This window comes from Equus quagga, chromosome 16, assembly GCF_021613505.1.
Source record: "Equus quagga isolate Etosha38 chromosome 16, UCLA_HA_Equagga_1.0, whole genome shotgun sequence".
NCBI lineage: Eukaryota > Metazoa > Chordata > Mammalia > Perissodactyla > Equidae > Equus > Equus quagga.
In genome coordinates, this window is record NC_060282.1 from 48,380,210 (window position 1) to 48,393,156 (window position 12,947).

At 39.5% G+C, this 12,947-nt stretch overlaps 1 protein-coding gene across 1 annotated transcript in view; it reads right to left on the minus strand.

Moving 5' to 3' along the window:
• The window catches only part of PRKDC (protein kinase, DNA-activated, catalytic subunit), a 215,989-nt gene extending 203,389 nt beyond the window's left edge, over positions 1-12,600 (minus strand). The window contains exons 1-7 of the mRNA XM_046641859.1: positions 12,422-12,600; positions 10,477-10,553; positions 10,284-10,376; positions 7,339-7,413; positions 6,472-6,580; positions 5,929-6,041; positions 5,743-5,842 (exon numbers count right to left, since the gene is read on the minus strand). Of these exons, the coding sequence (XP_046497815.1) occupies positions 5,743-5,842; positions 5,929-6,041; positions 6,472-6,580; positions 7,339-7,413; positions 10,284-10,376; positions 10,477-10,553; positions 12,422-12,575 (721 nt within the window). The 5' untranslated portion in view covers positions 12,576-12,600. The remainder of the gene's footprint in view (positions 1-5,742; positions 5,843-5,928; positions 6,042-6,471; positions 6,581-7,338; positions 7,414-10,283; positions 10,377-10,476; positions 10,554-12,421) is intronic.
• Positions 12,601-12,947: the final 347 nt, after the last annotated feature.

Here is a 12,947-nt window from a genome sequence, read left to right on the forward strand (position 1 = left end):
TTCTTCTGGCTGTGACTATTTAAGACAGGCTTTACAGACAAGGTAGCACTTGAGCAGGGCCTAAAAGAATAGGTATTAGCTGGGGAAAAGGTCATTCTGATACAAAGTGCCAGTGTCAACACAGGTGTGTGGACAAGGGTACCAGGCACTTGTCAGTACGCAGCTGGTCAGCAATGAGTGGACTTGGTGAACAGTGAGGCCCAGGGATTCAAGGGCCTGAGCTCTCACTAGTGGAAATGGACACTATCCTGGCCTTCATGCCTTCCCCAGGCTCTGTCTCCCACTATCCACTCTCCTGTGTCCATGTCTCCTTTCTAGTGGACCACTCCCTCTACAAGCATGCTCTTTTACCTATTTTTTCACTGTGGTAATTATGACAAAATATTTATCATTTTAACTTTGTGGAAGTGTACAATTAATTCACTGGCATTAAATACATTCAAATTGTTGTGTAATCATCACCACTATCTATACCCAAAACATTTTCATCACCCCAACAGAAAGGCTGTACTCATTAAACACTAACTCCCCCTCCCCCCAGCCCCTGGTAATCTCAATTCTACTTTCCATCTCTATGAATGTGCCTAGTCTTACTACCTAATAAGTGGAATCCTACAGTATTTGCAGTTTTGTGACTGGCTTATCTCACTTAGCATAATGTCCTCAAGGTTCATCCATGTCATAGCATGTGTCAGAATTTCCTCCCTTTTTTTTTCCTTCTTCCCAAAGCCCCCCAGTACATAGCTGCATATTCTAGTTGTAGGTCCTTCTAGTTCTGCTATATGGAATGCCGCCTCAGCATGGCCTGATGAACAGAGCTAGGTCTGCAGCCAGGATCCAAACTGGCGAAACCCTGGGCCACCAAAGTGGAGTGTGCAAACTTTACCACTTGGCCATGGGGCCAGACCCAGAATTTCCTTCCTTTTTTAAGGCTGAATAATATTCTGTTCTGTGTGTGTGTGTGTGTGTGTGTATACACACCACATTGTTTATCCATTCATGTGTTGACGAATACTTGGGTTGTTTCTACCTTTTAGCTATTGTGGATAGTGCTACTAGGAACATAAGTGTACAAATTTTTCTACCTGTTTTAAAAACCCTCTTTTATCCACACATCTCCCATCAGCTATACCACATTTCTTTGCTCTCCTCTGTTGTAAGATTTCTCTAAAGGGTTTTCTATAGATGGCCTCCACTTCCTTCCTTTCATTCACCTTGTCTTCACCATACTGCTTCACCTTCAACCGCTCTGTCTGGTTTCTCCTCTGACACTCAATTGAAGCTGCACTTGTTGAGTTGGACCTACTCTGCTGCTCTGTTCTCTCTACATTCAGACTTCCCCCAGAGAAGGCAGCACCACATTCCCTCCCCTAGACTCCCTCCTTCCATCCTTGCCCTAGTCTCTCTGTCTGTGCCCCCTGGCTAATCTTGCTCACGTTCATAGCTTTACATATTATCTCTATGCTGAAGACTTCCAAATTTATATCTTGGGGTCTAATTTCTCCTACAAGATCCAGTCTCACATATGCAACTGCACACTTAACATCTAAGCTTGGGTGTTCCATAGTGTCTACAGTTAAACATGCCCAAAACAAAAAGCCAGGTTTCCGCCTGAAATCTGGTCCTCCTCCATCCCACTCAGCTTAATAATCAGTGCATAGACTTTAGTTGCTCACTCTCACACTCAAGAGCAAAGTCTCTCAGCCCTACACTAAAACATATCTAACAGCAGTCAAGCTATAAAACATCAATTGACCCATACTCATTCCTTATAGAAAAACTATGGCTCCCCATTCCATTTGGAATGAAATCCCAGCTCAGGAGCCCCTCACACACTGACCCCACACCCTGGCCAATCTCATCCCAGGCCCTCTCTTCGTGCCACTGAGCTCCAGACACGCTAGCTCTCTTGAACCCCTATGATCACCACATGCTGCCCAGGCTTGAGGCCTGGGTACTTGCAGGTCCCTCTGCCTAGAGAATGCTCTTCTCAGGTCTTCCCCAGCTAGTTCTTTGCCGTCCTGCAGGCCTTAGCTTCTTGTTTCCTCCTTAGAAAAAACCAGCGGGCTGTGTGCATCCTCCATCTCTCCACACTCCAATATTCCTATTCACTGTACCCAACTTGTTCACAATTGAACCCTGAAACCTGTAATAGCTTATTCATCTGCTTATTGTCTGTCTCCTCCACTAGACTCAGCTCAAGATGGTAGGAACTTGGTGATTCCGGTCACTGAATCCAACACCTAATTAATCACTCATTAGATAGAAGGCACCCAGGAAATAAATACTGTACAAATGAATGGATCAGTATAGTATTTAATGCTTGAAGTCGCATGATCCTGGCATGACAGAAAAACTAGAAATTTTAGCCTCAGACCAAGGCTTAAGTCCCAGTCTTGCCACTTATTGGTTATATTAGTTTCCTATTGTTGCTATAACAAATTATCACAAACTTTGTGGCTTAAAACAATCCAAATTTATTACCATACAGTGGTGGAGGTGAGAAATCTGAAATGGGTCTCAGTGAGCTGGAATCAGGGTGTGAGCATGGCTGTGTTCCTTCCTAAAGGCCCTAAGCGCTGTCTTTTCCAGCTTCTAGAAGACACTCACATTCTTTGATTCATGGCCCGCTTCCATCTTCAAAGCCAGTATGGGAGGTCAAGTCTTTCTTGCATTGCATCACTCCGACATTGACTCCTCTGCCTCCCTCTTCCACATTTAAGGACCCTGTGATCACATGGCCCACCTGGATAATCTCCTTATCTCAAGGTCAGCTCACTAGCAACCTTAATTCTATTGGCAACTTTGATTCCCATCTGCCATGTGATCTAACATATTCACAGTTTCTGAGGATTAGAATGAGGACGTCTTTGGAAGCCATTATTCTGCCTACCACACTAGTTGTGTGACTTTGGGCGAGTTACTTAACTTGTCTTAGTTCTAGCTTTCTAAGCTATAAAACAGAGATATTATTACTTATCTTAGAGAGTTATTACAGAAATCTTCCTTGCAACATGTCTCAAATAATCTTTAGCACATGGTAAATGAGCAACAGTGCTATTGTTTTTCTTGAACTATACATGTTCACTGAATGTCAATTAATATGCCAAGCAAATACAAAGACAAATTATTACTGGCCAGCAGGGTCAAGTAACAGAAATAAACATATAACCTGGTAAATTAAAAATACGTTGTAGAAAGAGCTGTAACGGAAGGGAATACAGGAGCTAGAGGAAGTGACTCAGCTCAGGGGAATCACGAAGCCTTCATAAAATGGGTGATCTTTGAGCAAGAACCTGACAGAGTGGGAGGTCAGCAACAGGATAAGGAAGAAATGAGAGAGAAGACAGAGGAAGTGAAATCACACAGAGCTACTCCAATATTCTTAGTAAGAAGCAACAAAGAAGGGGTGAGGAGAAATATTAGGTTGAAACATATGAAATTGCTGTTTTTGAGGGCAAAAATCATTGGATGCTGGCAATTTCTTATGTTTCAACCTAATAAAAGCAAACTCACAGAGGAGGTAAAAAATATTTGTCAATAACTTCAACAAAAATGGTAAGAGAGCAAATAGAGTTTTTTTAAAAAAGAATCTTTCAGGGTTAAAAGTTTTATTTACCTTTTAAAAAGAGATGTATTTCCTAATGCTTATAATGTTCTCATAGCCAGATTATCCTCTAAATCTTTAATTTTGAGATAATATAGCAGAACACTCTTGATAGCTCTGAAGAAAAGTATATTAGACTTTAAAACTGATAGGCAAGGATCTGTATCCTAGGAATAACAAAATGCTGATGAAAGAAATCAAAGACGACTTAAATAAATGGAGAGATATACTGTGCTCATGGATTGGAAAACTCATCATTGTAAAGACGTCAATTCTCCTCAAATATACAGGATTACTGCAGTGACTTTGAAAATCCAAGCAAGGTTTTCTTCAGACACAGACAAACTTATTCCAAAATTTACACAGAAAATCAAAGGCCTTATAATACTGAAAGAATTTTGAAAAAAAAGAATAAAATTGGAAGATTTAACTCTACATGATATTAAGCCTCATGATATAGTTGCAGTTAAAAACACAGTATACTGTTAGCAGGGGGATAGAGACACTGACCAATGGAACAGAGCAGAGAACTCAGAAATAGACCCACACATATATACCCAACTAATTTTTCACAAAGGCGCAAAAACAATTCAGCAGTGATTTGGCAGTGATTTCATGGATATGATACCAAGAGTACAAGCAACAAAAGAAAAAACAGATAAATTCAACTTCATCAAAATAAAGAACTTATGTGCATCAAGGGACACAAAAGAGCAAAAAGGTAACCTATGGAAAGGGAGAAAATATTTGCAAATGATCTATGTGATAAGGAATTGATATCCAGAATATATAAAGAACTTCTATAATTCAACAACAAAAAGGTCAAACAATCTGATTAAAAAATGGGCAAAGGACTTGAATAGACATCTCTCCCAAGATGATATACAAATAGCCAATAAGCACATGAAAAGACATTCAACATCACCAGTCATAAGGGAAAGGCAAATCAAAACCACAATGAGATACCATTTCACACCTCTTAGGATGCCCATTATCAAAAAATAGAAAATAACAAATATTGGTAGGGATGTGGAGAAATTGGAACCCTTGAGCATCGCTGGTAGAATGTAAAATAGTACAGTCGCTGTGGAAAACAGCATGGCAATTCCTCAAAAAATTAAAAGTAGCTTTACCACATAATCTAGCAATTCCACTTCTAGGTGTATACCCGAATAAATGAAAGCAAGGACTTCAACACATATTTGCACACCAATTTTCCAGCAGCATTATTCACAATAGTCAAAAAGTAGAAGCAACCCAGGTGTCCACTGAGAGATGAATGGATAAACAAAATGTAGTATATCCATACAATGGAATAGTATTCGACCTTAAAAAGGAAATTTTGACGTGTCACAACATGGATGAACCCTGAAGACATTATGCTAAGTGAAATAAGCCAGTCATGAAGTTACACAGTATGAGTCCATTTATACAACCTTGAAATTACAAAGTTTGAGAGGGAGATAGATCAATAGTGGTTGTGGGAGGAGGGGGGCAAGGAAGAGGTGGCTGTGGCTATGAAACAGTAGCCCGAGGAATCTTCGTGGTAATGGACTATTCAGTGGCTTGACTGTGGTGGTGCACACACAAATTTACATGTGATAAAACTGCACAGAAATAAATACACACATGCAAATTCACACACATAAAACTAGTGAAACCTGGGGCCAGCCCAGCGGCTGAATGGTTAAGTTTGCACACTTCAAATCGGCAGCCTGGGGTTTCGCCGGCTCGGATCCCGGGCGCAAACATGGCACCGCTCATCAAGCCATGCTGAGATGGCATCCCACATAGCACAACCAGAAGGACCTACAACCGGAATATACAACTACGTACTGGGGGGCTTTGGGAAGAAAAAGAAAAAGGGAAAAAAGAAAAGGATTGGCTACAGATGTTAGTTCAGGTGCCAATCTTTAAAAAAAAAACTAGTGAAATCTGAATAAGGTCAGTAGACTTTATCAGTCTCATCGCTAGGAGAAAATGGGTGAAGAACATATGGAATCTCTCTGAATTACTTCCCAACACTGCATGTGAATCCAAAATTGGTTTAAAAGTTCAAAAAAATAAACAGGCTGTTCATTTTAGACCTATAGTTTTTGAATAAAGAAAGAAAATCAAGTCAAGTCAAGCAATACCTTCTTCCATGGACTTAGTGAAGTTACACATAAGTGATGACAATCCCTTCAGACACCCTGCCAGAACAGGTAGTTTGGGCTCTCTTACTGTTGATGTCATCTAAAAGAAAAGTTTTAAGAAGATGTCATTAAAACAGAAAAAAAAACCAAATCCATGGAAGCAGAATATCATAAAGTTTATCATACCTGGGACTTAAGTTCACCCAGAAAAGCCCGGAACAGTTGTTCTGAATTACTTATCATCTCACTAGGATGAACTTCACCTAATACTCCTAGGAGCTCATATATTTTTTCTAAAACTGCAAAATAAATTTTAGATAAATGAAGGCCTAAAATTTCATTTAAGTAAAATGACCAAACAAAAATACATGAATAAGAAAATGAGAAGACGCTTAGTTGAAAAGTAATTTCACGATAAGACACACAAAATATCTAGTTTTATGTACTGGAATCTTTTCTGTAAGTTTTACACAAATCTATTCTTATAAACTAAATTACATTTGACATGTGTTGTGAGTTTTCTAGTTAAATAAATCATTTGTAAAGATTAAAATTTTTATAAGCAGAGTCTTTAGACTTTTTTTTGTTTCCACTTTGGTTTATTTTCAGCTAAAAAGATTCATCTGTAAAACATATAAATACCTTGGAAGAGAAAATCTAGGTTTTACACTGATAATTTTTCAAAATTTATTTGTTAAAATATTTTTAAAAACATTTAATGCCTCTCACCTGTATCTGGTATTTTTGTTTTCAAGGCAAGTTCTCCATAGAATTTGGTAAATAATTCTCCAACTCTAAATTCATCCATGAGTCTAGAACTTCTCAAAGTCTGAAGTAACTAAAAGAATGCAAATTAGCATTGACTAAAGAAGAAAATAATGAAAAGTCTTCATCTACCTCAGTGTGTTTGTAACAGCAAAGTTCCAGAACCATGTGTCTCCAGGGGATTTACACTTGTCCTCTCAGAATTCTTATCTAGCCAGATTATCTGGGAGGTAGAGGTTGAGGTGAGTAGTGGAAAAACACAGGGGTTACAAACGGGAAGACAGGGTAGACTTAATTTTACCTTCCCAAGAAACCAAGACCATGACTAGAACCATTCTCTTGGAGGCACTTAAGACAAGGACCAACAAGATCCAAACGAATTCTAAAACAGAAACGCATCTGAGAGAGAGACACAAGTGAGAGTGAGCTCCAGTGACCACTTAAATACAACATAGAGACCTATTTGTACTGCAAGGTTTTAGGAAAAAAATAAGAGACACAATGTAGTGAATTTTGGCAATTCCTCGTAGCAGCAGGTTTTAAGAATAAGGGTAATGAGGACAGTGGAGGAGCAGTAAATTCCTTAGCTATTTTTCCCCTTAATTCCCCTCACAACCCAAAATTCTTCCTTTGCTACCTAGAAGGGTCTGAGAGGAAAACAGCAAGGTATTGTTGGGTGATGGTTGGAAAACGTGAATCTTACCCATCCATCAATATGATTCAAGCCTCTCCTCCAACATCCCTCACCCAAAATATAATCCCAAACTCCAACTGTGTTTTTTAAGTTATACTTTTAATATAAAACACTTGTACTTAGAAATGTAACATTACCTTAATAAGAAGATCTAGGGCCGGAATTTTACATTTGGCAGCTTTATCTTTTGTGTAAACACTGGTACAAGTATTCTAGGTTTAAGAGGAAAGATACCAAAATCATCAATAAGACATAAGAATTAAGACTTAACAATAGCTAAAACTGTATCTCTGAGAGGAGCAACCCCAAGATAGGACATAATACAATATTTAGCTCTTAAAAGTCAAACATTAGAGTATACAGATATATAGATTAAAAACTACTGAAAACATTGATAGAATATGCTATGGTGATAATATCAACAATTATCAGAAACACAAAGTACATGGAGACCTCAGCAGGATTAAAAAATGTTACTCCTCAAAAGAAAGTCTCTTCAACAAATGGTGCTGGGAAAACTGGACAGCCACATGAAAAAGAATGAAAATGGGCCATTCTTTTTCACCATTCACAAAAATAAACTCAAAATGGATCAAAGACCTAAAGGTAAGGCCTGAAACCATAAGGCTTCTAGAAGAAAAGATAGGCAGTACACTCTTTGACATCAGTATTAAAAGGATCTTTTCAGACACCATGTCTTCTCAGACAAGGGAAACAATAGAAAGAACAAATGGGACTTCATCAGACTCAAGAGCTTCTTCAAGGCAAATGAAAACAGGACTGAAACAAAAAAAAACAACCCACTAATTGGGAAAAAATATTTGCAAGTCATATATCCAACAAAGAGTTAATCTCCATACTATATAAAGAACTCATACAACTCAACAACAAAAAATCAAACAACCCAATCAAAAAATGGACAGGGGACATGAACAGACATTTCTCCAAAGAAAATATACAGATGGCCAATAGGCATATGAAAAGATGTTCAACATCACTAATCATCACGGAATTGCAAATCAAAACTACACTAAGATATCACCTTACACCTGTTAGAATGGCAAAAATATCCAAAACAAAAAGTAACAAATGTTGGAAAGGTTGTGGAGAAGAAGGAACCCTCATACACTGCTGGTGGGAATGCAAACTGGTGCAGCCACTATGGAAAACAGTATGGAGATTTCTCAAAAAATTAAAAACAGAAATACCATATGACCCAGCCATCCTGCTACTGGGTATCTATCCAAAGAACTTGAAATCAGCAATTCCAAAAGTCCCATGCACCCCTAAGTTCATTGCAGCATCACTTACAATAGCCAAGACGTGGAAACAACCTAAGTGTCCATCAACTGATGATTGGATAAAGAAGATATGGTGTATATATATACAATGGAATACTACTCAGCCATAAAAAAGGATAAAAGCATCCCATTCACAACAACGTGGCTGGACCTTGAGGGTATTATGCTAAGTGAAATAAGCCAGATAGAGAAAGACAATCTCTGTATGACTCCACTCATATGTGGAAGTTAAACACATAGACAAAGAGAACAGATTAGTGGCTACCCGGGGAAAGGGGGGGTGGGAGAGGGCACAAAGGGTGAAGTGGTGCACCTACAACATGACTGACAATAATGTACAAGTGAAATTTCACAAGGTTGTAAACTATCATAATCTCAATAAAAAGTTAAAAATAAATAAATAAATAAATGAAAAAAAAAAATGTTACTCCTCCTTATATACTTCCCATAGCACTTGTTGCCATATATCAAGAAAGAAAGAGGGGCCAGCCCCGGGCCAAGTGGTGAAGTTTGCACACTCTTCTTTGGCGGCCCAGGATTTCACCGGTTCAGATCCTGGGCATGGACATGGGAGCACTCATCAAGCCAAGATGAGGCAGCACCCCACATAGCACAACCAGAAGGACCTACAACTATAATATACAACAACGTACTAGGGGCTTTGGGGAGAAGAAGGAAAAAAAACCACAAAAAAGAAGACTGGCAACAGATGTTGGCTCAGGTGCCAATCTCTAAAAAGAAAAGAAAGAACGAAGAATAAAAAAGGTAAGTAAAGCAATTCAGAGCAGAATGGCTGAGACTCTACTGGAAAACAATGCAGTGTAATGAAACAAGCAGGCACTCTGGAAGGAGGCAACTTGGCTCTAAGATTTGGGTGAGTCTCAGCTTCTAAGTATCATTTGTAAGCTAGAGAAATTAAGAATATCTACCTCACAGAAGAGTTCTGGTAAAAATTAAATAAGACAAAGTGTATATTAAGGAACTTTGTATGGTATGAAGCACTCTACAAATGTTAGTTACTCCTACTATTGAGAGAGTTTTCTAGAATATTAACATTCCAATCAAGAAAGACTAGAAGTCAAAAGAGAAGGAAATCAAAATCTGTTAAAAAAAAAAAAGACTGATAATCACTAAAAATATTTTACATATTAGAGCTAGTTACAATTTATAAAATAACTTCTTATAAATTACCTCAGATTCAATATGTATTCTTCAACCACTCTTAGCATCCAAGAACTAGCAGCAGATTTAGGACGAGCAGAGAAAACTTACCTTGAGATGTGGCCCTTGTTGAAAGCATAAGTCTGAGAAAGAACTACTTAAGTTATGATTACTAGTTCCATAGAAAATTATAAGGAAACCTGGGAAAGGCAGGTCAGGAGAGAATGGGAGGCACCAGAGAGGCAAACTTTTCAGACTGTTGTCCAAGAGAACGCATGAACTACAAGAAATGTGAACCTTACCCACTGGGAGAATGCTTTAAAGTTGTTTTTTTCAAGTGTTCTGAAATCTCCCCACAATTCAAAAAATACAATTTATTCTGTCTTTTTATAAAAGGCATTATTCTATGTGCAAAAAGTTACCAAAATAGTTTCTGACAAGGGCCTTAGCTTACTAAATCAAAACAAAAGAACAGCCCACTTCATTTCTAACACAATCAAGCAGAAATAGGTAAACTCCCCAATGACCAAGGCAGAAATAAAATAAAAACCCAAGTTTAACTGACACCATAAGTTAAAGTAGACATTGGTATATAATGAAGTATGTTTTTTCCTCCTTACCTTAATATCAAGAGAATAAGGTGTGATCTTCTGGCCAATTTTTTCTAAGAAAATATATAAAAATTTTAGGATTTCTTCTCTACAATCACGAAACTATAAAAAAAGAAATAGACATCATAGTAAATATAGGTACAAGAGTCATGCCAACATAAAGGAATATACGAGAAAAGCAAAATGAAAATTTTCAACTTACTTCATCAATACTAAGTGATTTCCGAACAAATACAAGTAAACCAAAATCTTTGGAAAAAACCAAGGAAGTCTGTAACGCTGGACAAAGAAAAAAAAAAGTAAGGTGAGAACTGCCAAGAAGCACTCCATAACCCACCATAAAGGGATTGCATGTTTCTCATTTCACCCTTAAAAGTGATAAAACACTAACTTAAGGCTGCTGTATTTAGACAAGGAAAACAGAAAACTCCAAATGATTTCCCACAGTGATGTAGTAGGGAGGATAATGGCCCCAAAGATGCCCAAACTCTAATCCCTGATGTGACACTTCTGAATACACTAACTTTACATGGCAAACGGAAATTAAGGTTGCAAATGGAATTAAGGTTGCCAATCAGTTGACTTTAAATGAGATTATCCTGGATTACCCCTCGGGCCCAATGTAATCACATGGGCCCTTACAAGTGGAGGAGGGAGGAATAAGAGAGATGGGAAGACAGCAGAGCAGGAGAGATTCCAAGCATGAGTTACTGGACTCACTGTTGCTAGCTTTGAACATGGAGGAAGGGAGCCTTGATCATGATCAAGCAAATGTGGGTGGCTTCTAGAAGCAAAGAATTTCAGTGAGGAAAAAGGAAACTCAGTCCTGTAACTGAAGGAACTGAATTCTGCTGACAACATGAATGAAAAAGGAAATGAAGTCTCCCCCAGAGCATTCTGAAAGGAAAGCAGCCCTGCCTGATACCTGGGTTTCAGCTTGGTGAAACCTTGTGTTGGGCTTCTCACTACAGAATTTTAAGATTAACAACTTGGGTTTTTTTTTGTTTTTTTGAGGAAGATGAGCCCTGAGCTAACTACTGCCAGTCCTCCTCTTTTTGCTGATGAAGACTGGCCCTGAGCTAACATCCGTGCCCATCTTCCTCCACTTTATATGTGGGATGCCTGCCACAGCATGGCTCGACAAGCAGTGCATAGGTCTGCACCCTGGGATCTGAACTGGCAAACCCTGGGCACCTAAGCAGAACCTCCAAACTTAACTGCTGTGCCACCAGGCTGGCCCCCTTGTATTGTTTTAAACCACTAAACTGTAGTTTTGGTTACACCAGCAACAGAAAACTAATACACTCCTCCATAATCTCTCAAATGAAAAAACATATTTTGAAAACTCAGAGTAAACATGCCACTGCTTTATAAACAAATTATTAAAGGGACAAAAAGGAACTCTAATTTAGAAACTCTGAGACTAGAAAGCATTTACATCATGTTGTTAGTTTCTTCATCTTTTTCCCCATTAACACATCCTTGACAACATATAGGTAATATATAGCATCTTGCTTAAGGTGTTTACATTACTTCTCCACTATATTTAGCAGTGACCACTTAGAAAGAAAATCGCACCTATCCTTTTTAATTACGAGAAGACACAATGGAGAAGGTCCACATATTTGTCTTTTACAGAAAAAGGAATATCGGAGATCTCACACAATGATATATTTCAAAAGTGCTAAAAAGAGGCACGTTTACTACAAAGGGAAAAAAGTTCTCATTCAGGCATTACTAAAAAGTTAAAAGAACAGCATAACTTTCCAGTTAGAATTCTGAAATGCTTCTCAAGAGTAGGAACAGCAAAAACAAGGGTTTGGAAAACGTACTGGTGGGTTTAGGGGAGACTAAGGGGAAAGAAAATACTTTCCCCTTATTCTCTCTCCCCCATTTGTGTAGCAATGACTGCCCAACTTAAATCATTTTCACCAACTTTGGTCTCAAAAGTCTTCCTCTGCTGTTAGGAAAAAAGCAGCACAACAAATCTCTTTTTATACACGTCCACAGAAATTCCGAGGACGCATAATCAAACGGCAGGACTTCAAACTACTGTTTCCTATCCCCAGGGCGGGAGGAACGCCGGGCCTTCTCCGGCACACGTGTGGAACCCCGAAGCGCGCGCGGCCGGCGGGGACCGTACGCACCCAGCACAGCGGGGCCGGTGCTCAGCATGCACTCCTGCCCCAGGCCCCGGATCAGATGGTAACCGGCCATCGCGGCGCTGCAGCGGTCCGCGGCGGACAAGGACTCCTGCAGCTGCATCAAAAAGCCCTGTAGGCCAGAGCCGGAGTGCGCCATGGCGCCCACCCACACACAGAGCCTGGCGTCCGCACACCCAAGCCGGACCCGGAAACACCACTGCTCCAAAGGCGGGGCTAGCGATACGGGGGCGGGATTTCCGGGGCGGGGGAGGCAGGACCTTCCACGAGACCCTAGCGGGAGGGTGTTCCCTGTAGGAACAGCTGCTTAGACGAGAATTAAGATGTTGGCAGGTTTATGAATGTGTTGCGCCCGATACACTTAGCATGCATGCATCGAAACTTTGGGAGAAGCAGGAATCCAACAGTTTGACCTCCGGAAATAGACGGGGAGCATAGTTGGTGAATTGGAGTTGACTAAATACCAGAGGCAGAAAAAAACAAGCGAGGGTCTTGGGCAAGATCTACAAGT